General features: G+C 48.4%; 2 protein-coding genes across 14 annotated transcripts in view; one reads left to right on the forward strand and one right to left on the reverse strand.

The window, feature by feature from the left end:
- Positions 1-1,022: 1,022 nt before the first annotated feature.
- On the reverse strand, positions 1,023-15,400 carry LOC112854375 (dual specificity protein phosphatase 13B). 10 transcript variants are annotated; one of them, XM_086680056.1, is made up of 9 exons: positions 15,192-15,399; positions 14,202-14,419; positions 12,392-12,444; positions 9,917-10,120; positions 8,815-8,909; positions 6,082-6,171; positions 5,050-5,223; positions 2,205-2,425; positions 1,023-1,483 (listed from the first exon to the last, which is right to left on the reverse strand). In XM_086680056.1, exons 1-9 carry the CDS (start codon positions 15,338-15,340, stop codon positions 1,281-1,283), a joined length of 1,407 nt encoding a protein of 468 aa, XP_086536182.1. In that variant the 5' UTR covers positions 15,341-15,399; the 3' UTR covers positions 1,023-1,280. The 10 variants fall into 10 exon arrangements, 9 of the variants coding, with proteins under 9 accessions (XP_086536182.1, XP_086536174.1, XP_086536175.1 ...); XM_086680048.1 differs by lacking the exons at positions 6,082-6,171; positions 14,202-14,419 and having other exon boundaries at positions 12,392-12,599; positions 15,192-15,400; XM_086680049.1 differs by lacking the exons at positions 6,082-6,171; positions 14,202-14,419 and having other exon boundaries at positions 10,016-10,120; positions 12,392-12,599; positions 15,192-15,398.
- A 2,565-nt stretch (positions 15,401-17,965) lies between these two features.
- Positions 17,966-23,992, forward strand: part of SAMD8 (sterile alpha motif domain containing 8) — a 51,882-nt gene continuing 45,855 nt past the window's right edge. The window contains exon 1 of one of the 4 annotated variants that reach the window (XM_025917981.2): positions 17,966-18,206. In XM_025917981.2, the coding sequence (XP_025773766.1) occupies positions 18,033-18,206 (174 nt within the window). In that variant the 5' untranslated portion in view covers positions 17,966-18,032. Of the gene's footprint in view, positions 18,207-18,323; positions 18,404-22,795; positions 22,975-23,992 lie in introns of those variants that run through there. The other 3 variants (XM_086680057.1, XM_086680059.1, XM_086680058.1) reach the window with 3 other exon arrangements.

Raw genomic sequence — 23,992 nt, forward strand, 5'->3', positions numbered from 1 at the left:
CGGGTCCCAAAGGTATTGAGGAAGTAGAATCAATAGGCTAATTGTAGGAGGGGACATGATACCCATCACTGACTTGAGCAATGGTGGCTGTCAGAACTCTTCATGAAAATGAAGAACGAGGAAGAGTTCAGCTGGTGGGGTGAGGCTGCGGAAAAGCTCAGCTGAGTTTGAAATTCAAGTGCAGTATTGACATAGAGGTGGGCAGTGGGATACAGAGGTTTGAAGCTCAGGAGAGCAAACCGGGCTGCCTCAGAGGAGTCATCAGCCTAGAGATGTGAACTGAGGCTGGGGTGGGGGCAAAGGGACCCCCCCAGCAGAGTGAGAACTGTGAGGAAGAGAAGAGGCAGTGGCCAGAACCATGAGAAACCTTGAGGCTTAAGGGTCAGCTGGAAGAGACAAGGCTAAAATAGGAGCAGCCTGAGAGGTGGGAGGAGAGCAGCCCGTGACACTTTGCTCCAGTTGAGGAACCTGGGGCTTTTCATATTGTGCTATTAGGGCACAAAACGAAGAATCTTGGAACTAAATGTTTTGCTGCTTCATAAAACCATTCTTCACCCAGGACTCTTGGGCTGTCTCTTCCCTAGACCCTCTTCTCTCAGTTGGTGCTTGTTTTAGTCTGTCCTTTTGAAAGTACGCATAAGTGAAAAGATTCAAGAGATGTTATTTGTACAGCAAGTTTTGATGATCGCTTTTTGATGGGGTGGGCATGGAGGAGGATGGTGACGGACTGAACCTTGGTCTTTATTCAGACAACCTTGCTCTTGGGTGATGATATGAGGAGGACAAGATGAGGAAAAGGCCAGCTAATTCTCAGCGCTGGTACTCCCACTCCTCCCTTTTGTACCCAAGGCAGATACTACTAATTGATCCTCATGTGCCCTCTTTCTTCACGAAAACTCAACATGGACTTAGACTCTCTCTGTAGGCTGCCAACATGCTAAGTCAGAGCTGGCAAGCCTTCTGGACTCTCGTGGCCATCCTGAAAGTAAGCCACCACCCCCACAAACCACCAGAAGATCTCCTGTCTTTATTATGATGAACATTTTATTATAGAGACAGACTGAACTCTCTTTTGTATAAAGAATCTTTGGATTGGGTCAGGGAAATCCACCTGCTAAAGGTCACCACTCAATTCTCCCTGCTTCTGCCTCAGCTAAGCCCCCACTTGCTATTTATACCTCAAGGTCACTGGAAACAGCAGAGGCTGCTGTCCCCAGGGCCAGGCTGGTTGGGTTGGGCCATGCTGGCCAGAAGGTCAGGGCTTCTGGCTGCTCACCAAGTCAGAGCCGCCCCGTCTCCCGCCCCAGTCGGTTGTCCAGAACCTGGAGCTGCTGGAGGAAGCCCGAGTTGGGGCAGATATCACGGTGGGCCTGCACCGTCTGGATGGCCTCCACCAGCGTCATGTTCTCGCAGATCATGAGGAAGGCCAGGACAACTGTAGCAGAGCGGCTCACCCCCATAGCACAGTGTACCAGCACACGGCCTGTTGGAAAGACCCAACCTAGCATCAGCTACCTGCCCTCACAATGACCACCCACCCCAGCGGGAATTGGAGATGCTTCTGGCCATCCTTCAGCCCACCTATCACAGCACCCTGGAATACTGACAATGTTCTTACAGTCAGATGGGGCAGCTGAGGCCCAGAGAGGGAAAGGGACTGGCTTAAGGTCATGGAGCAAGTTAGTGGCCCAGCTAAGGTTAACAGCTGGGATTCCCTTCTCCAGGTCCAAGGTGCTTCTTCTGGCATCCTTTCCAACTCTGCCATCCTGTTGTAAAGGGTGGGAGACGGGACAGTATTCCTGGAGTCCCCTGGATTTGTGGTTGATTAGAGGGAGTGTCCCTTACCCCCTTAGTTCTGCCCTCTCCTCTATCCCTGCAGCCCTATGCCAAGGCCTCATCTTAGAGGGGTCTGTTTAGCCTTTGCTAGGTTGTGTACCTTCTGCCCAATGCCAGACCTCTTACTGAGGGATGGTTACCCTGAACCACATCAGACCTTAGCTATGTCTGTGATTGTTGGTCCCCTGAAGGGAACACTCACTAAATGGTAGTAGCTATTTGCTCCATGGGGTGGGAGGGTTGTTGAAGATGTTTGTAACTCTGGACACCCCACCCACCAGTGCTACTGGGAAAAGTGCCCCAGATCCCACCCCCTCACCACCATCCCTACCCCCACCTCCACCCCAGTGTCTTCCCCAGCAGTTCACCTTTAGGAACACTGAGGGCAGTCCGGATGTATCGAGCAACAGGCAGAAAGTAGACACTGAGGTCGAAGAAGGGGTTGTCATCAGCCTCAATGCCATAGTACTCCAAGGGCATTCCGCGGTAAAACTTGGCACCTGTGTCCACTTGAAACTTGCCCGCAGCAACATTCACGACATGGGTGATGCCCAGCTGGGTCAGCTTGTTCTTGTCCCGGGCTGCGTACCTGCAGGGAGGGCATGGGGACGTTGAGAGGTGGGGCAGGTCTCATTGGGTCACCTCTGGCTGGGCTGGAACTTGTCCCCTTCCCTCCTCTGCCACCCCTCCTCCAAGTGTGAGACTGGAAACAGTGAACAGGCCCAGATGACCAAGACTCCGTTTCATGCAGCCCAACTTTTCTAGAGGGCAGTTTGGCCACATGCATCAGAAGCCTTAAAAATATGCATAATATATTGGGGCACCTGGGTGCCTCAGTCGGTTGGGCGGCCGACTACAGCTCAGGTCATGATCTCGCGGTCTGTGAGTTCGAGCCCTGTATCGGGCTCTGTCCTGAGCGCTCAGAGTCTGGAGCCTGCTTCCGATTCTGTGTCTCCCTCTCTCTCTGCCCCTTCCCTGCTTGCTCTCAGTCTCTCTCTCTCTCTCTCTCTCTCTCTCTCTCTCAAAAATAATAAACAAAAAAAAAATTAAAAAATATATGCATAATATCTACATCCTTTGCCTCAGCAAGTCCCCTTCTAGGAACTTGAAAAAAACCCAAAATGTGCCCACAGACATATATAAATTGGACCTAATGATATTCAAGATAGTGAAAAATTGGAAAAAATCACTATCTTGTAATTGGAGACTGAGTATGGTATATCTAAATGAAATACTATGCAACCACTAAAATGTTGTAGATTGTTGCAGGTAAACAAGGAAAGGTGTTTGTGCTATATTGAGCACCTGTGAAAAATGCAGGCTACATTGGGGCGCCTGGATGGCTCAGTCAGTTAAGCGTCTGACTCTTGGTTTCAGCTCAGGTCATGATTTCACAGTTTTGTGAGTTCTGGCTCCACATTGGGCTCTTCTCTGGCAGCTCAGAGCTTGCTTAGGATTCTCTCTCTCTCCCTGTCTCTCTGCTCTTCCCTCACTAGCACTGTCTCTGTCTTTCTCAAATAAATAAATAAACTTAAAAAGAATGCAGGATACAGAACTTTGTTTAAAAATGTTTTCAGGGGCGCCTGGGTGGTGCGGTCGGTTAAGCGTCCGACTTCAGCCAGGTCACGATCTCGCGGTCCGTGAGTTTGAGCCCCGCGTCAGGCTCTGGGCTGATGGCTCGGAACCTGGAGCCTGTTTCCGATTCTGTGTCTCCCTCTCTCTCTGCCCCTCGCCCGTTCATGCTCTGTCTCTCTGTCCCCAAAAAAATAAATAAACGTTGAAAAAAAAAAATGTTTTCAAAGGATGTGTGGTTCCATTCAAAAGTTTAAAAAAAAAATCTTTCTACATAAAGTAGATTACAAAATGGGACTAGAAAGAGGTATCATTTCTGTAAAAAAAAAAAAAAATGTGACAAAGCGTTTATGTCTGTATATTTTTATTTTTAATGTTTATTTATTTTTGAGAGAGAGAGAGAGAGACAGAGCACAAGCGGAGGAGGGGCAGAGAGAGAGGGAGACACAGAATCTGAAGCAGGCTCCAGGCTCTGAGCGCTCAGCACAGAGCCCGATGTGGGGCTTGAAATCACAGACTGCGAGATCATGACCTGAGCAAGTAGGATGCTTAACCGACTGAGCCACCTACATGCCCCGTGTGTGTGTATTTTTAAAAAGTCAACAAGGATTTTATAACTGGTTATCTGGTGCGGGGAAAGCATATTTGCCATATTATTTATAAGATATTGAACCATATTTTCTAAATATTAAGGAAAATGTCTGAAATCCACGTATATTCATCCATATATTCCAAATTTTAGGAAAACTTTTGGGGAAATGACTCACAATTCTACTTTCTTTATACATATACACCCTATAGAAACTTGGTGTGTGTATTCCCAGGAACCATGTACTAGACTGTTCCTAGGATCACTGTTCATAATAGCCAAAAAGTGAAAACAACTCAAATGCCCACGTACAATAGAATGGATAAACTATGGGATAGTCATACAAACAAATAGTATGCAGCAATGCAGAATGTCTGAGCTTCAGCTGCATATAATGCAAGTGAATTTTACAACACTGAGCAAAGGATGCCAGGCACAAAGGATCCACAGTAGGATTCCATTCATATGACTTTAAAAGACAAACAAAACTAACTACATTGTCAGGTATATAGGTGTTAAAACCATAAAGAAAAGCAAGGAAATAATTATTTCAATACTTAGTAGTTATCTACAAGGAAAGGGATTATGATGAGTGGGACTTCTAGGGCATAAGTAATGTCCTATTTCTTGTCCTGGATGGCGAAACGGTTCATATGTGCTCTATACACTTTTCTTTTTTTCTTTTTCTTTTCCTTCCCTCTCTCTTTTTTTTTTTTTAATTTTAGAGGGGGAGAGAGAGAGTGCATGTGTGTGAGTGGGGGAGGGGGCAGAAGGAGAGAGAGAGCAGAGCCAGATATAGGGCTCAATCCCAAGACTCTGGGATCGTGATCTGAGCTGAAAGCAAGAGTTGGACACTCAACTGAATGAGCCCCTCTATGCACTTTTCTTATGTGTATTCTGTTTCCACAGCTAAAATTAATAGTAATACAGAAGGAAAGGAACATGTGGAAAGAAATGGTGGGAGTCAAAGAGGGTGCCACCTCTGCTCCTGGAGGACTCTGGGAGAGGCTCTCCTTCTGTCCCCTCTACCTCCCACCATGAGTAGTACTTACGCATCTCCTAGGAAGAGGTTGGGCCAGACCTCATCGATGTGGCTCAGCATGGCAGCCCGACGGACCCACAGCAAGCGCTGTAGGGAGGCCAGTGTGGGTGGCTGGTAGGGGGACACCCGGACTGCCCCATGGATCTTGGGCCTCCGGAGGTCCTGCTTCTGCAGCGAGTTCATTCTGAAACACAGTGGACACTGTGGTGGTTGGGGGCAGGATCCCTACCTGTGGGTCAAGCTGATGGAAAGGCCCAGGCATGGTGCAGTGCCCAGGTGCCACTGGGATGCTGCAAAAAGGGCCTCAGTTATTTTGGATGAGGTTATTAACCAGCTCAGGTGGGGCTGAGGCCTAGACCCTTTCCCCAGGGAACAAGGGAATCAATCCCTTGTCACCCCTGTGAAGCTGAGAAGCTCTCTCCTGCACTTTCCAGAGGTCCCTGATGGTGGAAGCTTTGGCCAAGGGGCCCTCGGAGTTCCCTGTTTGTAACAACTAGTCAGTGAAGACCCTGTCCCTTAAGTCACAGGTACTTGGGACTTTATAGGGATGAGGACTTCAGATGACTGTGGCTCTCAGAGGGCACCTACGAAGGCCCCCACAACCTGGCAGCTCATCTCAAGCTCCCTCCTCTGCTACTTCCCCAGGTGTCCATTCCCTCCCAGTTTCAGGTGCTTGAAGGGCAGAGCCCATCTCAGGAATAAGGGGGCCTGGGCCATGAACTGACATTTGTTGGTATTTCTGTGCTAAGTAAACTGATGCTCTTATAGGCCTGAGGCCTCACTTGGGTTAGTTCCCTATTTTACATAGGAGGAAGCTGAAGGTCAGAGAGAATTTTTAAGTGATGCCCAAAGCCATATGGGTGATAAGTAGGAAGGCTGAGTTTTCCATCCAGTTGTGTTCCTTCAGTTCTGTCTCTAAGCCTTCCACTTGCCATCGTTGGGGACTCCAGAGAATGGTCGCTACTAATCCGTCTGTCTCTACATGAGAGCCTAGTGTTGGGGTCACACATCTGCCTATAGGCCCTGGGATTTTCCTCCTTACCCCCATGACTCAGGCCAGTGCTGAAGATCAGGCCTCACCCAGGGAGGGTGAGTTGTGTCAGGAGTCATCTGGCTGAGGGTATCCGGGACCCTGCAGAGCTGGGTTATCTGTGGCACCAGAACCTGGGTCTGGTGCTGTGTTGGGAAGGAGTGCCTATCTTGGCTAATTGTCCCTGGCCCCCTCAACCAGTAACTAGGGAAGGTACAAACTGGGAAGAACATCTTTTCTCTTTGGTAGGCAGTTCCAGGACCAGGAAGAGAAATGGGCACCCAGGAGGCCACTGGCTTGGCCAAGCTCACCCAGCGGGTAGCCGGTGGGCAGGGTGGAAGTGAAGACCCAGCTTTCCCCTTCATCCCCCACTGTGACCTCTCAGGGCAGGCTGAATGGCCTGCCACCTACCTAGGGCATGGTCTGGGGCCAGGAATGGGGGAGTGGGTACAGGGACAGGACTCAGCACATGAGCGGAACTGGGCTGGGGCAGGTTCCGCCCAGAACACAAACGCTGTGAAGCGGCTAGAATTCCAGGTCCTTCCCTTGGAGCCTGTGGGGGTGGGGTCTGAGAGCAGACCTAGGCTGCTGTAGCCTGAAGCACAGTCCTTTCAAACCCTCTCTGCTTGGCATCTCTTTGGGATGAAAGGCTTTTGGCCCTGAGCTTCCCATGTCCAATGGAAGCTACCTGAAGTGGTGGAAAGAGAACTTTGGAGGGAGGGAGGACAGCATGGCCATAACTCATTTGGTGGCCTCCAGCAAGTCTTTGCTCCTGTCTGGCCGATGGTCTGTCTAATGTTTAAGATCCTTGGCCTTGCCTGACTTTAGGATTCCCTGGGGGTGTGACCTGAGAATGAGAGCAGTGGCTGGGTTTGCAGTAGCTACAGGGTAGGGATTGGCATAGTGTGTTGGGGTGGAGAAAGCCCCAGGCCCCAGGGTTGTCCAACAGCCACACTGGTCTGCCGCCAGCAGCTGGAGCTGCAGGAGATGGAGCTCTGGGAAGCCTGGCAGACCCACGCTGGCCTCTGAGCTTGGCGTGGGGTACTTCCGCCACCCTGTGGCCATTGGGTGCATCGCAGTCCAGCTGTGCCAGGGAGTAGGCAGCCAGGCTCTGGCTGACACAGAGCTGGTCCCAAGGGACTCCTGGGAAGAGGAGGAACCAGCAGAGGGATCAGGAATTGGGGGCTGTTAGGCCACAGCCCATGTTTCAATCTCCTAGGGGCCTTAGACCCAAGTCTGAAGAATGGGGGCCTTTTCCTTGGACTTTGGGGTACTCCTTGTCTGGTCCCACCTAGGTTCTCATACCTGATGCTCACAGATGTACCCCACATTTGTCCACTCTGTCCTACTGGGGGTCCAGCCCCCTGCGCAAGAACTCATCCTTCAAGCTCCAAGCACATCCAAGGAAGGGAAGTCAGTGGCTACAGCAGCTCCTCTGGTTTCTGCTGCCCCCGGACCTGGACTGACTCCTCCTCCCACATCTCCTTGGCCACCACAGAGTGAAGCATGCGCCCAACATTTAGTAGGGACAGGTCAGGCCTGGCTCTTCTCCTCATTCACTCTGGCCCTCATTCTGCCTCCTTCTTGTGTCTTCTCCCTAAGCTGAATACCTGCCTCTGTGGGCAGTGGTTTCTCTGCTCTTGTGCTGCCGCTGTTGACAAGTTTAGGTGTTTGTTTTCTGTCTTTGTGTGTGTCCCTCCTCCTGTCTATGCTGCTCTCCCCAGCTTCTCGTAGGAGCTCATGCTCCTCCACAGCCCCTGACACACCACTCTACCTGCTGGCAGGCCAAGGCACAGGCCTCCTCGGGGCGGGGGGCAGCTCTTGCCATCCACCTCCTCAGCTGAAGCTCCAGACGTCCCCCTGGCCTTCCCTCCTCCCCAGGCTCTCTGCTTCCCCCTCCTCCTCCCCAAGCAGACCAGATGGGACTGTGGCCACAGGAGAGTTGAGGCCAGAGATCTCAGGGCAAGACGAGTGAGGAGTCTGGTAAAGGAAGCCTCAGGGAGGGTGGCAGGCGGGCAGCCAACATGAGCTGCCAGTGGGGCTCTGCACTCAGCACGCAGGCCCTGGAGGAGGACAGATCTGGGCAGTTCTCAGGTCAGGTGTTTGTATGGTCTTCTTCGAGCCGGTTTTTTCATGGGGCTGCTGTGAGAATTTCATGAAATACTAAATGTAAGGCACCTCCCACAGGGTCTGCCTTATGGTAGATGCCTTCAGAATGGTGCATCTTACTATTATTATCATTACTACTATTATTACTCTTACCCTTTCAAGCCTCAGCCATATCCTGGGTAGAGGGTAACCTCCCCCAGGACAGTGAGGCTTAGTCTCTGTTTCTTTGTGTCTCTTAAGGTTTTTTTTCTCTGTCCAGCAATAATTGTTATTATATTCACCACCTGCTAAGGATAGACTGTGTACCAGACAGAGCTAAATGCTTACATTTTCTCATTGGATCATCACGGTACCCTTATAAAGCAGATAACGTTATCATCCCCATTTTACAGATGAGGAAACTGAGGCTCAGAGAGATTAAGTGATGTGTTCAAGGTCATGCGGCCAGTAAGCATGGGATCCAGGATTTGAGCCCACATCTTTCTGACTATTCTGCTCTTGTCTGTGCCTGTATCTCTAGCCCACTCTGTCCTCCAATCTAACCCAGTCCCTCCACAACACACATAGACACAGGTGCCCTGACCCTCATGACTCAGCATGCTCTGTGGCCCCCCTGAAATAGGGGCACTCACCCACCTGTGGGGATATCTGGCCCAGGCTGTGGTCTTCTCTGACGGCCACTTTGTGCTGCCGGCTTCCAGCTGCCTGTCTCCGCACACTTGATGCTGTTTCTATTTTTTGATTTGAGTTTAATTATAAAGCATGATGTGCTGCTCCCCTCTTCTGGCCTCCCCCTGACACTCCCAACTCACCCACTGGGTCCCTGGCATGGTCAGTGCCAAGCCCAGCCAGGCATCTGGCCTTGCTGGGAGTGGAGGCAGCTCGCAGGGGTCTGCTATGGTGTGTATGCATATGTGGAGCAGGGAGAAAGAAGATCCAATAAGCCATTTTAAAAGCTCCCTTGGCCTTTGAGGGTGGTATGAAGGATGGGAAGAAGGTTAGAGCTAGAAGGATCTTCCATGGAGGAGGACAGAAAAGAGACTAGCCAAAACCAGACACAAACTGGCAGTGATGTCAACATCAGAACCCAGGTCCAGGGGTGCTCAGTTGGGAGCTGAGGATTATAGGACTGGCCCAGGATTAAGATCTAGAAGACCCAGGCTGAGGGAAGTGTGGGTACACTTAACAAAGCTGTAAGTGGGGTTCAGAGCAGGCCTTTAGACCTGCGCTGGCCTGCCATCAGAGGCTGTGTGTCCAGAAGCCACTCTGCCCTCTGCCAGGCTCCTCTTTCCTCCAGAAAGTATTCCTAACCCAGATCTCACTGTCCCTTGAGGTCAGCAAGATGGTGTTTTAGGTCCTTCCAAGGCCACTGTGCTCAGTTAAGGACCTTGGATTTAGGCCTGTTAAGAATCCTTCCTGCTCTCCAGATACCCTTCTCATATAGACTTCAGGACTCCTCCACACAACACTCCCAGATGACAGACACACACAGAGACGTATGCACACCTGCGGCCACACCTACAGGGTGACTCTGAAGTCTGAACTCCAGGGAGCTAGGGCTCAGCCCCTGCTGGGGTCCCCTGAGCCCTGGGGAGAGCTGGTGGGGGGAGCTATGGCTAAGGGCAATCATGAACACTTAGAGTCCCCTCCCGCTCTCCTCCCATCCTCCCACCCCAGGAAACTTGGAGCCCCTGCCTAAGGAGCCTCAGGATTGGCTGAGAAGGCAGACCATTCCCACCTGCAGGGACTGAAGACAGTGGCTGGCAGGGAGTGCAGGCAGCGGGAGGAAGCAGATGGAGTAGCAGGCTCTAGGGCGGACTCCACACTGGGTTCTTACCATCTTCTTGGAATCCACCTGGGCCAGAGCCTCCAGCAGCGCCAACAGGACCAGTGCCAGGGCAGCAAAGTGGCACAGCCCTGCGGCAGGGAGTAATGACCAGCTCTGGGGAAGAGATGAGCTCCATGTTATAGGCAGGCAACCCAAGTCCCAGAATGGCTGGGACTTGTCAGGGCAGAGGCAGGAACTGCCATCTAAACCTGCCTCTGCCTTGAGTCCTCTATGTAAGGTCAAGTGGGTACAGGTGCTGGGAGAAATAAGGCAGGTCTGGGGCCTAGGTCTGGGGCCTAGGGCTCATGGAGAGAAATGACCTTTCCCCAAGGCCCCCTCATCTTTCGGAGTCCCTAGGTCTGCTGTGTATGGCCATATAGGCTGCACACTGCACAACTCCTGGGGACTCCAGTAGCACAGGCTGTCTGGTGGGTGGCACCTCAAGGAAGTGTGCAGTGCTGCAGCCCAACTGATTTCCCCCAAGCTGTCTGATGGAGAGATACTGAAGTTGGAGGTCAGGGCATTTAAGGGTTCCAAGCCAAGGAAGTGGGGCAGTTGGGCATAATCAGAGATCTGCTTTCCACCAGTTTCCTGAAACCTGTTTAGAGGAGAGAGCAGGATGGGAACATGCCATTCTTGTCTCCCTCTTGGCTCCGCATACACACAGAGCTCCGCACAGTGGTTTCCCACCCAGCTCAGCCCTAGGCCTAATCCCAACCACGGCTATAACCCTAATTTTCTTCCATTACACTCACCCCCAAACTCTAAACCTATCTCTCCGTCCTGCTCTGATCCCCATCCCCAAGATGCTCATCCTTCTGAAAGTATCAGGAAGGGGTCAGTGTTGCTACATGGCTCCCTGGCAGTGGTGCCAGTTACCAATTCAGAAACAAGAACAGCTTTTAGTGGGGGGCAGGGCAGAGGGAAATTCAGTCCACATCCTGGGAAGCTCTTGGTAGGAAAAAGCTACCACTTTTCCAACTCCCAAGAGAGCCCAGGCCCATCACCCACCCCTAGCTGGCAACCCCTCTGAGCCAGTGGGCACTGAGGCACAGAGCCCAAGTCAGGGTTGAGGAGAGATGAGGGAAGGCACAGCATGGGTAGGAGGCTTAGCTCCCTGGCTGATGGCCCTCAAGGGGGATGTGAATGTGAGGCAGGTGGGCTACTGGGGACAGACAAAACAGACCCAGCCTCAGCATGGTGAGAGAAGAAGGGCAGGTGACACCACAGCTCCCTCACAATGCTGGTGCCAGCACAGCCACTCCACCACAGGAAGAGACGTCCCTGTGGCCTCCCAGCTGAGCTGGAGGAAAACAGGGCTGATGCCAAAGAAATTGAAGTAGCACCTCAGTGACCGTTTGTGGGCCAGGAGCCTGAGAAGCAGTGTTGCTGTTGGGAGCAGCCAACTCCTTCTACTAGGCAGCTGGGGATACAGGAGGCCCCCATCAGGAGTGGGGAGACCTGGGGGGAGGAAGTGTTGAGGATCTGTTCCTCTTCTGGAACTTAAGGACCATCTGCTAATGCTCTGAATGCACTGCACATGGGGCCGCAGGACGGAGGGTAAACGGAAGTAGAAAGGAGCTGGATAGACCTTTAATGTCCTACAGGGGTCCTCAGAACCTGAGAGGGAATGAAGTTAGGGAGGCTGCTTCTGTGGATCTCTGAGATCAGACTGATTGGGGGAGGACAGGTAGGGAGTGGGGTACTGGGTCTGAGGCAAGGAATGGAATGGCATGATGGCAGGAGAACTTTATATCAAGCTGGGCTCAGGTAAGGAGGCCATGGCTGGTGGCAGGAGTACCTGTACTCCTTCTCCATTGTGAGAAGGGTGAGGCAGGGCTGATGTGAAAATTAGCTAAGCCTGGAGTGACAGCTGTAGCCCCACTTTCCCCCCAGAGCTGGAGCTGGGGTCTGGACCTGGGAAGGAGGTATGCAGAGGTGTGGGAATGTCCAGACAGCCCACAGGTGTCAGGACTGGCGGTGTTGCTGCCTTAGTGGGGTTCAGGTGAGCCCCCACTGGCTTTTGGCCAAGGAAGCAGGGCAGCCCACATCAGAACCAGGTAAGAAGGCCTCACCTCTTCCATTATATGCTTTCCACCTCTTTCCTTCCTAACATTTCCATCTTCTCAGGGGTCTGAAGAACATGAGTAGGCTGCAGGAGAAAGGCTCCTTCTGGAAGGTTGCCTTAGCCAGGCCCCTTCAACCCTCCCTCTGGCTACACATAGCCCTGACAACCCACTTCTGAACTGGTCCCATTCCATGTCCCCCACCAACCCTCACGGGCCTTCCCTTTCCTGGTTCCCCATCCAGCCCTGACCTGACCTCTCACTTCTTAACTGCACCCAGTCTTGCCCCTCACCTCCTCATTCCCTGCCCAGCCCTCACCTGGCCCCTCAGCTCCGGCCTGCACCCCGCAGCTGCTGGTCCAGCTGGCAGAGCTGGTGGAGGAAGCCTCGGTTGGGAAAGACCCATCGGTGTTGCCTCACGGTGATCACTGCCTCGCGCAGGGACAGCTGCTGGTGTAGCATGAGGTAGGCCAGCACCAGTGTGGCAGAGCGGCTCACCCCTACCACACAGTGCACCAGGACCTTGGCTGAGGAAGACATCCCGGTGAAAGACCCTTTCCCACCAGCTGGCCCACCCAAGGGCAGGGGTAGGGACCCAAGTTCCTTTCCCCGCTCTGCCTTGGGTGTACTATGTAACCCTGGGCAAACCATTCAGCCTTTAGGGTTCCCAGTTTCCTGATCAGTCAAATGGGTATATCAACACCCTTTGCCTCCCCTTGGGATAGGGTCCAAACTCCTTAACACACGGCTTACAAGACCCTCCGTGAGCTGGCCCCTGCTAACCTTACAGCTTCATCTCAGGCTGTCTCACCCCAACCTTCAGATCTAAGAACACTGGGTAACTTTCAGTTCCTTAAAGCTCTTATGGTCTCTGGCCTCCAGCCCTAGAACATGCTATTCCAACTACCTATAGCTTCTCTAGCTCATGGTCTGACTAATGTTTAGTACTCATCTGTCAGGTTTCAGCTAAGACATGATTTCCTTGTACAGGCTTTCCTGACCACTCATGGTATCACTTGAATCACAGAACAGCTCATCCTTTTTGCATGTGGCCCAGTGAATACTGCTGTAGAGGGAAGTCTCCTCACCTCCTGGTCCTCTGGACTGAGCACCCTTGCCCTGTCCCTGGTCTCCCACGTCTCTTCACATTTACCCATTCAAAGGAATAGTACCCACAATACTCCACATTCTGACCATCTTTCCACAAAACATATAATGGCAAGTTCCATTAGAGCAGGGATCCTGCCTCGTCTAAGTGTGGATTTAGTACCTAGCTCAGTGCCTGGCACAGAAAAAATAATAAATAGCTGGTAAATGAATGCTTGCAAAACGAATGTCAAAGTGCTCTGGATGTTAAAGAGTGCTGTGAGCCATAGTCTTGTCTTTCTTGTCACATAGATGAGAAACTGAAGTCCAGAGAGGGACACTGGCTTGCCCAGGGTCAGGTAAGAAGGGGCATGGCCCTTACCCAGGATGAACACAGAGTGCGGGCTCCAGCTTCCCCAGCCTCCTTTGTTCTACCCTGGGCATTAGAAGTTTGTTGGTTTTTTAGGGGCATATGGGTGGCTTAGTCAGTTAAGTGTCCGACTTCAGCTCAGGTCATGATCTCACAGTTTGTGGATTTGAACCCCACATTGGGCTCTGTGCTGACAGCTCAGAGCCTGGAGCCTGCCTTGGGTTCTGTGTCTCCCTCTCTCTATGCCCCTCCCCCACTCATGCTCTGTCTCTGTCTCTCATAAATGAATAAACATTAAAAAAATTTTTTTTTTAAGTTTGCTTTCTTTTCCATTTGAAAATACTTTAGAAACCAGACATCTAGTTACTAAATGGCAATTTCTCAAAGCTGAATGATGCAGAGAAAGAACTGTTCTGCTATTTGTGAAACTTGGCTTTCAGTCCCAGGACTGCTCCTAACTCGTGACATGACCTTGTATTCTAGGCCTCAGTTTCCCTGTCTATGAAGCAATGAAGTTGGATAAATTGTAGTAGCACTGAGCAGAGGATTTTTAAAAACCTGAAGGCTTTTGAAAAACTAGAAATGGGAGGGCACCGATATTTGAGGGGAAACTTGATATCTCGCCCCCCAATGACTGAGCAGGTTGGAATATGAGTTCAGACCCAACTCCTACCCCCGGGTGTGCTGAGGGCACGGTGGATGAAGTCAGCTGCTGAGGAGAAGTAGGCACTGATGTCGAAATTGGGGAGGTCGTGGGCTGGCACGCCCAGGTAGCTCACACTGCTGCCGTAGAAGTCAGGGCTGCCCTGACAGTAGAGTCCGCCGTGGGCTGCATTCAGCACATGGGTGATGCCCAGCTTCCATAGCTCAAAGCGGTTATTTGCCGTGGCCCTAGGAAGGGGAGGAATGGGGCTGGTTGCTGGCTAAGCCATGGGGTCCAGAAGAGAGGTTTGGTCTGGCCCCCTGCTTCAGAGAGACAGAGCCATCAATATCCAAAGGGAGCCAAGAAGGAACCCAGTAAACTTGAGCCCCGCCCTCAGAGCTTTCTGGTGGAAGGGTTGTTGGTGGTATGGGGAGTTATCTTCAGACCCTCTTTGCTACCTGAGGTGATCTGCTCCTGCCTTAGCCAAGACAGGAAGGAAAGAATTGCTTCAGTTCTGGAATCCAGCTGCCCCTCCTTTCCTGCCCCATGCCCTCCCACGGACATCTGGCCTCTTGTGGCCACCACCTCGTACCTGTTTCTAATTTGCAAATGTTTAATGACACCTTCCCTGATTCACCTTCCTCACCCACTCTGTGTCCAGAGGAGGCTGGACTCAGGAAGGGGAGCTCTCTGTCCATCCCATGTCATACCAGAAAGCACCATTCCCCAGGTCTCTATCCCTGAGACTCGCCAATTGTCCAGGATATATCAGAAGATTTCAGAATCCTCTGGGAGCGCCAATCATCCAGGCAGGCAAAAGCTTTCCTCCCCCTGGTGGTCACATCTGATCACTGCACTCACCCCAGCACACAGGAGTCCTAGAGTCAGTCCCTGGCCCGAGATGTGCAGAACAGAACTATTTCTCCTTGTGCCACCCAACCCCTCATCTCTGATAAAGAGCCCAAGAACTGTCTCTCCTTGTCCCCTTCCCCACACCCTTTCCAACGAGCTATCACTCACGCATCTCCTATGTAAAGGTTGGGCCAAACTTCGTCCACGTGGCTGCAAGAAACTTTCCCTGCCCTCAGGAGCTCCTCCAGTTCCAGAACGCTGGGGCAAGGCGTGGCTTCGGCATCTCCCCTCAGCACTGGGACTGAGGCTTCAGCCATGGGCCAGCCCACCCAGCCCTCTGTCTCCGCGGTCACTTCTCTTCTGCCTCTCCAGTGTCATTTCTCCTTCCTGGAGATTGGCAGGGACAGGTGGGACAGAAGCAAGTGACTCAGCAAGTCGTGGGGCCTCCAGAGAGAACAGGACATTTTTCCCCCCAAGTTACTCCCCTAACCCCAAATTCCATGACAACATAGAATCCATCATATCTCTGCAAGTTATTTTACTTCTCCACCTGGGTTTCTTCATCTGTAAAGTAAGGATAATTGCAATTACTTCAAAGAATTGTGAGGATTAAATGAAACAAAGGATATTCTGTATCTAACACATCGTAATGCCTAACATTTGTTGAACTAAGAGGCTTTGGGCCCTGAGGAAGGCTATTTAGTTCTGAGGACTGAGTTAAAATAGAGATCCAGGGTGGAGAGGGGTGATTGATTCCAAGGATGAGTGATAAAAAAAGCTCCGCAGGTCTGGGTGGGCTACCAATTGGGTGGGAACCATATGGCTGCTGAGTGAGCCTCTGGATTATGCAGCCCAGGGAAAGTTTCGAGGGTTGTGTAGTCAGAGAAATGTGGAGAGGAGGCAAGGAGGACTTCATCTCAAGGATGCCATGGGGTTTGTGGGGGAAGGTTTGAACAATGGTTCTGTACTGAAGATGGCTTTCTCAAAAGAGAAAGCTGAAATGTGCTGTGTATATCAAAGTGGGGAGAAGGGAAGTGAATGTTGCCCTAGACTTCTAAAGAGCCAAAAGGACTGTCATCAGAAACATTTTGGGGGCGCCTGGGTGGCTCAGCCGGTTGAGTGTCCGACTCCGGCTCAGGGCGCTATCTCGTGGTCTGTGAGTTCGAGCCCTGCGTCAGGCTCTGTGCTGACATCTCAGAGCCTGGAGCCTGCTTCAGATTCCGTGTCTCCCTCTCTCTCTGCCCTCCCCTGCTCATACTCTGTCTCTCTGTCAAAAATAAATAAACATTAAAAAAAAATTAGAAACATTTTGGGGATGGGAGGGAGATTCCCCTGCTTACAAGGGCTTTTGTCCCCACAACAGAAACTAAGAAAGCTCTATATCTGCCCTCCTGTCAGAGGCAGTTATGGGCAAAAGAGGTAAGAGGACTTGCCCGCTCTCAGGTGAGTTCGTGAAGGCTCTGATGGGTTGGGAGGAATATGATTTGCTGTGGTGATGGGGTTTTGAGGTGGTGGGAGTTTGGAGCTGACGGCCAAGAAAGAATCCTTGAAGACATCTTTGGTGCAAAAAGGTGATTTTATTAAAGCCTGGGGACAGGACCCTGGGCAGAAAGAGCTATGAAGAGTGACTGGTTATATACTATGGAGTTGGGGGAGGTAAAGTCCAGAGGAAGTTTCTTAAAGAGATTTCCATACGCTAAGACTCACAGATTACTGAAGGCCTAGCTATTGGCAAACTAAAGTTGTTTTTCCCTCTAGCAAAGCATTATCTTTAAGACAGTAGGGAGTTCCTGTAGATAAAACTTTTGATAAGATTGCCTTTTTCTTGTAATTTGTAAAATGATGGAGAGTCTCAGTTTAACCATTTGTTTTCTTTTTTTTTAATGTTTATTTATTTTTGAGAGAGAGAAACAGAGAGTAAGTGGGGGAGGGGCAGAAAGAGAGGGAGACACAATCGGAAGCAGGCTCCAGGCTCTGAGCTGTCAGCAGAGAGCCGGTGGTGGGGCTCAAACCTACGAACCATGAGATCATGACCTGAGTTGAAGTCAGAAACTCAAGTGACTGAGCCACCTAGGTGCTCCTTGACTATTTGTTTACTGTCCTTTATTTTGTTCTCAGACAGCCTGAAAGTGCCTGAGGAATGTCACATATATCCCACGGGGGTGGGGGTGGGGGGTGTTGTTAGCTTGTGCTTTGCCCTCAGCTTGCCTTATGCTTCCTCATCAGTGGGAAGGCTCCCAACTGCCTCTGGCCTTGAGTCCAGCCTGAGGGTAAAGGCTACAGCAGGGCATCCCACGGGAGCAGTAGGCACTCTTGTCCCCTCCCCCCCAACCTGTCTCCATCCCATCAGAGCCTCCGAAGTCTGCCCTGCACTTGATGGGGAAGCAAGATCAAGGAGGGTTTGGAGCTCAGGTCACAGGTGGCTTTGGAGTTGGTTTCTGCCAATTCTAGGCCAGGTTAGGTACTTTCGGGTAATGGAATAAGAAGAGTACAGAATCTTGTTAGATTTAAGAATACTGGCTTTGGCATGTATTAACTGCAGTACCTCAGGTAGGTTTCTTGGCAGTTCTGTGTTATAACACCCTGAGAGTTGGCACAAGGATTAAGTGAGATATTTATATAACATTTGGCATAAGCGCTGTCAGAAAGTAAAGGCAATAAATGGTAACAATGATCCCTGGATATTGGCTCTTGCAGAGGAGCTGGCTCCCTCCAAAGGAATTAGGTAATTTCTTGTTCCCAAACCCCGTTTACTAATCCCATAGGCCCCACACCAACTTCACCAGCCCTTTATTTTCTCCCCCTTTGGCGTTGGGCCTGACGCATGCGCTCTCAGACTTCCTTGCTGCGGTTTTCCTTCCCCCAGCCCAGCTTGAGTCCCGCGAACCTTCCGGTTTGGGCCCCACCCCCGCCCGTAGGCTCCGCCTCCCTCCGGTACGGCCCCTCCTCCCGAAGCAGTTCCGGTTCGGATTCAAGCGGCTCCCGGCGGGGCAGAGACAGGCCGAAGCGATGCCTGCGCGCAGCCGCCACCGCCCCCGTCTCCACTCGGGCTCTCCTCCCCGGGCTCCGCCCCCGCCGCTCGAGGAGCTTCACTCCGGCGAGGCCCGGAGGGCCCGGGATTCCGACAGCGGCTCGGACGCCGACTCGGAGTTGGGTCGGGGGAGCCCGACCCGGACCGCAGAGGTGAGCGGCAGCTGAGCCTGACGAGAGGGGGGTTTGGGGTCTCCTGCAGCCGAGGGTGAGTTGGGAGTCAGGGGCGGAGCCGGGGCTCCCAAGGACTGGGGTCTGGAGGGGCCACCGAAGACGGTTGAGGGAGCCTGGAGAGTCGGCTCTAGAATGGAATCTGTGGGAAATGGAGGCTGTTGAGCCGAGAGCCTGAGGTGAGGTGGGAGAGTGGGAGACTGAGGGAGAGATGGCTTTGAAGAGACAAGGGCTTGGAAGGTTTTGAGAGCCGAATAGTGAGGGAAGCAGATCGAACGGGTCCCGCGTGAATGCGGGACTGGAGAAAGAGATGCTCCAGGATTTGGCAGTGGGGGCGAGGCACCGTAGGAGCCAGGAACACGGTCAGTGTTGCTGCCTGGCGAGCGACGGAACCCGGGTGTGAATGATGAGGTAGCTGACCAGAGTCGGGGGGGGGGGGGTGGGGGGTGATAATTAGGGGAAGGATTTAGGTTTGATTGGAAAAGGGAGGGGCTGTCCGCTAGGAAGTCGTCTGACCTAAAGGGCCTTAAAAAGAGAAACGGGGTCAAGAAAGAAAAAGAGCCCTGGGGGATCTAATTTAGGGCTTTGGCATTTTCACAGGTGTCTTTGAAAACGTCGAAGATCACTAGGGTAATGTGCTTGGATAATGGGGCTTTCTCATTTGTGAATAGGGGATCGTTTTAATAATCTGGGGCGGTGTTGAACATTGATTTGCCGTAAAGACTGGGGGGAAGTAGTAAAAAGGAAGTTATGTTTGGAAAAGATAGTGAAGGGGGTGATTCTGAACATAAAGGTATCATTTTGGGGTTTTTTTACTAACAGTAATAGCGTGTTTTTGTCTTTGTGTTTTTTCTTCAAGTTTACTTTAAATACCAGACAAGTTTAGATCTTTAAAAAAGACTTAATACGTTACCATTAAATTAAAAAAAACAAAACAAAACCTCAAAACAAGAATTTGGACGCTTAGGTTTTACAGAGACTCAGTATTGACTGGTTCCGCTTTGACAATTTGAGTTGACACATTATTTTGACCACAGGGTAAAAATATGATCAATGCAGGTTAAAAGGGTTATAAAACTGCAGTTCACCCTTGAACACCAGGAGGTTGGAAGCATGCAGTCATAATCCCCTATAACTCTTGACTCTACAAAAACTTAGCTAATAGCCTGTTGACCAGGAGCCTTACTGATAACATAAACGATTAACACATTTTGTATGTTATGTGTGTTATATACTGTATCCTTATAGTAAAGTAAGCTAGAGAAAAGAAAATGTTAAAATCATAAGGAGGAAAAAATAAGTACATTTACAGTACCGTACTTATCGGGAAACAAGTCTGCATATAAGTGGACCTGTGCAATTCAAACCCATGTTGTTCAAGGGCCAGCTGTCTACGTGAAATCACTGCAGCCCAGGAGTACCAGCTCTTTCTCTCACCCCTAACTCCAGGATTGGAGTCACCTCTTGAAAATCGGAGAAGTTCTTTTGATACATTTGCAGGACCAGTATTAATGCAATTTTGTATATATTGTATAAATAATATTTTTAGGAGAGTAATCTAGAAGAATAAGAAATAGAGGATGCTTGTAGTTGTCAGTAAACAGAACTGGGATAGGTGGGTACACAAATGCTTTTTATAGAAGACAGTACCAAAACAATAATTGTGCCAGAAAAATAATGATTGCACTACTTATGTTCACTTTAGTATAAGTAAGTTAATTTCCGTTTGTAATTGTTAAATTATAACATGGCTTCAAGAAGTCTTTGACTTCAGCTATGTTTCATATGTTGTTTTACTTTTGCAACTTTTTATTTGACTCTATGTTTTGCACATTTGTTGGCCATTTCAAAACAAACTTTTGATCAAGTATTTCTTCTCTAAACAGGTATCTACTATTTAATCTTCATGCAGTGAAAATGTACTTTATTGCAAAAACTTTTCAATTAGCTTATGTATATAGACTGTCATCTTCAAATGCTTAGTGGACTAGTAATTATTTCTTCAAAGGAGAGCTGAATTCTTTGCTTTAACTGTTGTCAAAAGATTAACTCCCTTTTAACTTAATACAAAAGATATTTAGTTGGAAGTTACGTAATATTACTATTGCTTATATCTCTGTTTACCCTCACCAGACAGATTTCTCTAAAGACCTTGCCTTTATACTTAGCTCTAAATAAAAGTCTTGGCATTTAAAAATTTACTGAATGGAACTGAAATAGAACTCTAAGGTTACATCTTAATATTACTATAACATTAAAGAAACCATTAAATGGAATTGTATAATTTTTAATGTTTATTTATCTTTGGGGGGGGGGCAGAGAGAGAGGGGAAACAAAGAACCCAAAGTAGGCTCCAGGCTCTGAACTGTCAGCACAGAGCCCGATGTGGGGCTCCAACTCAGAAACTGCGAGATCAGGACCCCTGCCAAAGTCAGACTAACTGACTGAGCCACCCAGGCACCCCTGGAGTTGTATAATTAACATATTAAATGCCCAATGGTTACTTTTGTTTCCCTTTGACAGTTCTCACTGTCCCTTAGTTGTAAAGAAAAAATCAGTTTTGTGGTAGAGCATTTTCCCTAAAACAAGAAGAAGCCATCATGACCACAGTGGCAGAACTTGCAGATATACTTAGATAAATCCATTTTTGTTTATTTTTTTAAACTTATTTTATTTTTACTATTTGTTTATCACAGATAAATCAGTTTTGATTTCAGTAGTACTCTCTGCATTCTGTAAAAACTCTCACATTGCACAACTACTTGTAAAAATGTATTTTGCTAACCACTAAATCCTCAATGCGTTTTCAAAACTTTGCCATAGTTGATTTGGTAACATTTCATGGCTTTTCTGAGAATTGAAATTTAAACACTGTTTTTGAGAAATTGTTGAATCACAGATGTTCTAATGAATATTATTATTTTGTCTTATAAGAATGACCATATTAAGTGGACATTCTTTGAAAATTCTTACCTTCTGGCCTGATGTAATATATGGTGTTACGTAGTGTGAATCTAACACAGCCATTAATCATGACAGTAATTCTTACTTTAGGTTTTACTGTCCTCTTACCTTTGAGAAATCCAGAAGTTAACAAAAATTGGAGAGCATGGACCAGGCACGCTTGGAGAACAATTCAGTGTTTACATGCTGCCTCTGTCACTGGTTGGTAATTTGTCACATGAGTATTGGATATGAATTTGTGACAGACTTGTGTGAATATTCCTAGGCTCCCCCCCCCCCCCCCCCCCCATATACACAGCACTGTCATCACTGGATCTTAAGCTTAACCTTCTAGTTGAGTCTAGACTTCATGTCTCCATATTGAAGTGTTCTGTTACTTCCCTACACATTGGGTCTTCCTGGTAATAAAATCACTTCAGTACAGAATGTAACATAATATGAGTTTATCTTTGCTCTTGCTTAGGATAGTAGAAACTAGGAAAACTTGGTTACAATAGTTCCATCACAGTCTTTCACCATAAAATAGTTTTTATCATGTGTACCTCAAAAGACTGTTGTGGAGTCAGTGACCTATATTTATATTTGTCTTAAATTTTTATTGTGGGCTTAGGTGAGTAATTGTCGCAGTGGACAAGAGAGGTAGTATCTAATATCTTGATCCTTTGTTCTCTTAAAATTCTTGACAGGTAAGACATTCTATCTAGTAGGAGGTGAGAACCACGAATTCTGCTAATTTCAAATCTTGTAAGTTACGCCGTATCACTGAGTTATTGGAAATGTCTGCAAATTGGTTTTACTTTGGAACTTCGAGACTAAATTAAATCAATGTCAGTTTTATCAATGTAATATTGTCATGAAAGTCAAAGATTGCCAAAACTATACATTAAATTTTGAGTCCAAATTCAGTATATTTTCACAATATTGTGATGGGTTTTGAAATCTTGAGCCAGTTTCTCATTTTCCATCATGTTGATTTGATTTGGAGGTGTAGCATATTTAGAAATAAAGATTTTACCAATCAATATATCAAACTACGAGTCTTTCCAAATATCATTTTAGTGATTAGAATAAGAATTAGAATTTATATACTTCTTTGCTGGTATATTTCTTTGTACTGGCATGCAGCCAGATCAAGAACCCCTCATCAAATTTACTACTAAATTATCATCATTGTGTAAAACATTTTACTGCAACTGAGGGTTTAAACTGAGCAATATTGTCTAATTAGATTCTTACTCATTGAGCTGTGATGGTTCTGGATGTGGTATAGAATTAGATGCATCCTGCCAGTGGGAGTCTTAGTTTATTTATTTATTTTTTTTCAACGTTTATTTATTTTTGGGACAGAGAGAGACAGAGCATGAACGGGGGAGGGGCAGAGAGAGAGGGAGACACAGAATCGGAAACAGGCTCCAGGCTCTGAGCCATCAGCCCAGAGCCCGACGCGGGGCTCGAACTCACGGACCGCGAGATCGTGACCTGGCTGAAGTCGGACGCTTAACTGACTGCGCCACCCAGGCGCCCCGGGAGTCTTAGTTTAAAGGCAAGTTGGAGCCAGAAAAAGTGTGGGTTCTTTGGTATACATGACAATTTTTTTTTTTTAATAGCATATGAGATTGCATGATCTGGACAGCAAAAAACGTCCCTGAACTGAAGTGCAGCCAAAAGAATGATGATGTAACTAAGAAGGCAATTTAATTTCTTCAAATGTGCTGCATCAAACTCTACTGCTCAGAAGTAGGACATAACAAAATAGTAAAGAATCACTGCTGGAGTTTCAAAAATGGTTGGTAGAAATTGGTTCAGGGTCTTTGTAACTTTTGAAATTATACCAGATTTCATAGATATTTTGGAAACAATGCTCTGTGCTAAGAAGGTAAACGGGGCATCTGGGTGGCTCAGGCGGTTAAGTATCCGATTCTTGATCTGAAGCATGATCTCACTGTGAGTTTGAGCCCCACATGGGGCTCTCTGCTGTCAGCACAAAGCCTGCTTCAGATCCTTTGTCCGCCCCTCTCTGCCCCTCCTCCACTCATGCTCTCTCTAAACAATAAATAAACAAACGTTTAGAAAAAGAAAGAGAAAATTTGATGAAAAGATTTAAAAATAGGATTAAAAAATAAAAATGGGATTAGAAAAAAAGCTGCATAGTTCTAAATACTACAAACTGCAGAGCTAAATGCCCAAAGTAAACTTCATTCTTCTACATTATAGTTTAGTCTTCTTACTTTCATAAAAGTTAATTTTATGCTCTGGCTTATGGATCTGCAAACTGATAGAATTTGTCTGTATTAAATGTATAATAAGTAAGCTTTATTGGGTAAAATTGGATTTAATGTTATTTAGCTTGAGTTCAACTATAATGTTTAATTGTTTTAAGGAGAATATATTTACTATATAATTTTTAAAAATCTCTTCCCCTCTTTTGTAAAAAAAATTTTTTAATGATTTGTTTATTTTTGAGAGAGAGCATGCACAAGCTGGGGAGGAGGGTGGGCAGAGAGAGGGAGACACAAAAACCGAAGCAAGCTTCAAATTCCATGTTGTCAGCACAGAGCCTGACACAGGGCTCAAACGCACGAACTGGGAGATTGATGACCTGAGCTGATGAAGTCCAACGTTTAACCAACTGAGCCACCCAGTCACCCTTCTTCCCCCTCTTTTTTGTCTTGGGATATGGTCACTTGGAAATTATAATTTAAAAAATTTTTACTGTATGCCAAATCAGTAATAACTTTCAAAAACAGCACATTTTGTGTTCATGAATCGAGTTTAATCAGTTCTAAATTCCTTTAGAGGCATTC

This window comes from Puma concolor, chromosome D2, assembly GCF_028749965.1.
Source record: "Puma concolor isolate L17-30 chromosome D2, mPumCon1.1.hap2, whole genome shotgun sequence".
Taxonomy (NCBI): domain Eukaryota; kingdom Metazoa; phylum Chordata; class Mammalia; order Carnivora; family Felidae; genus Puma; species Puma concolor.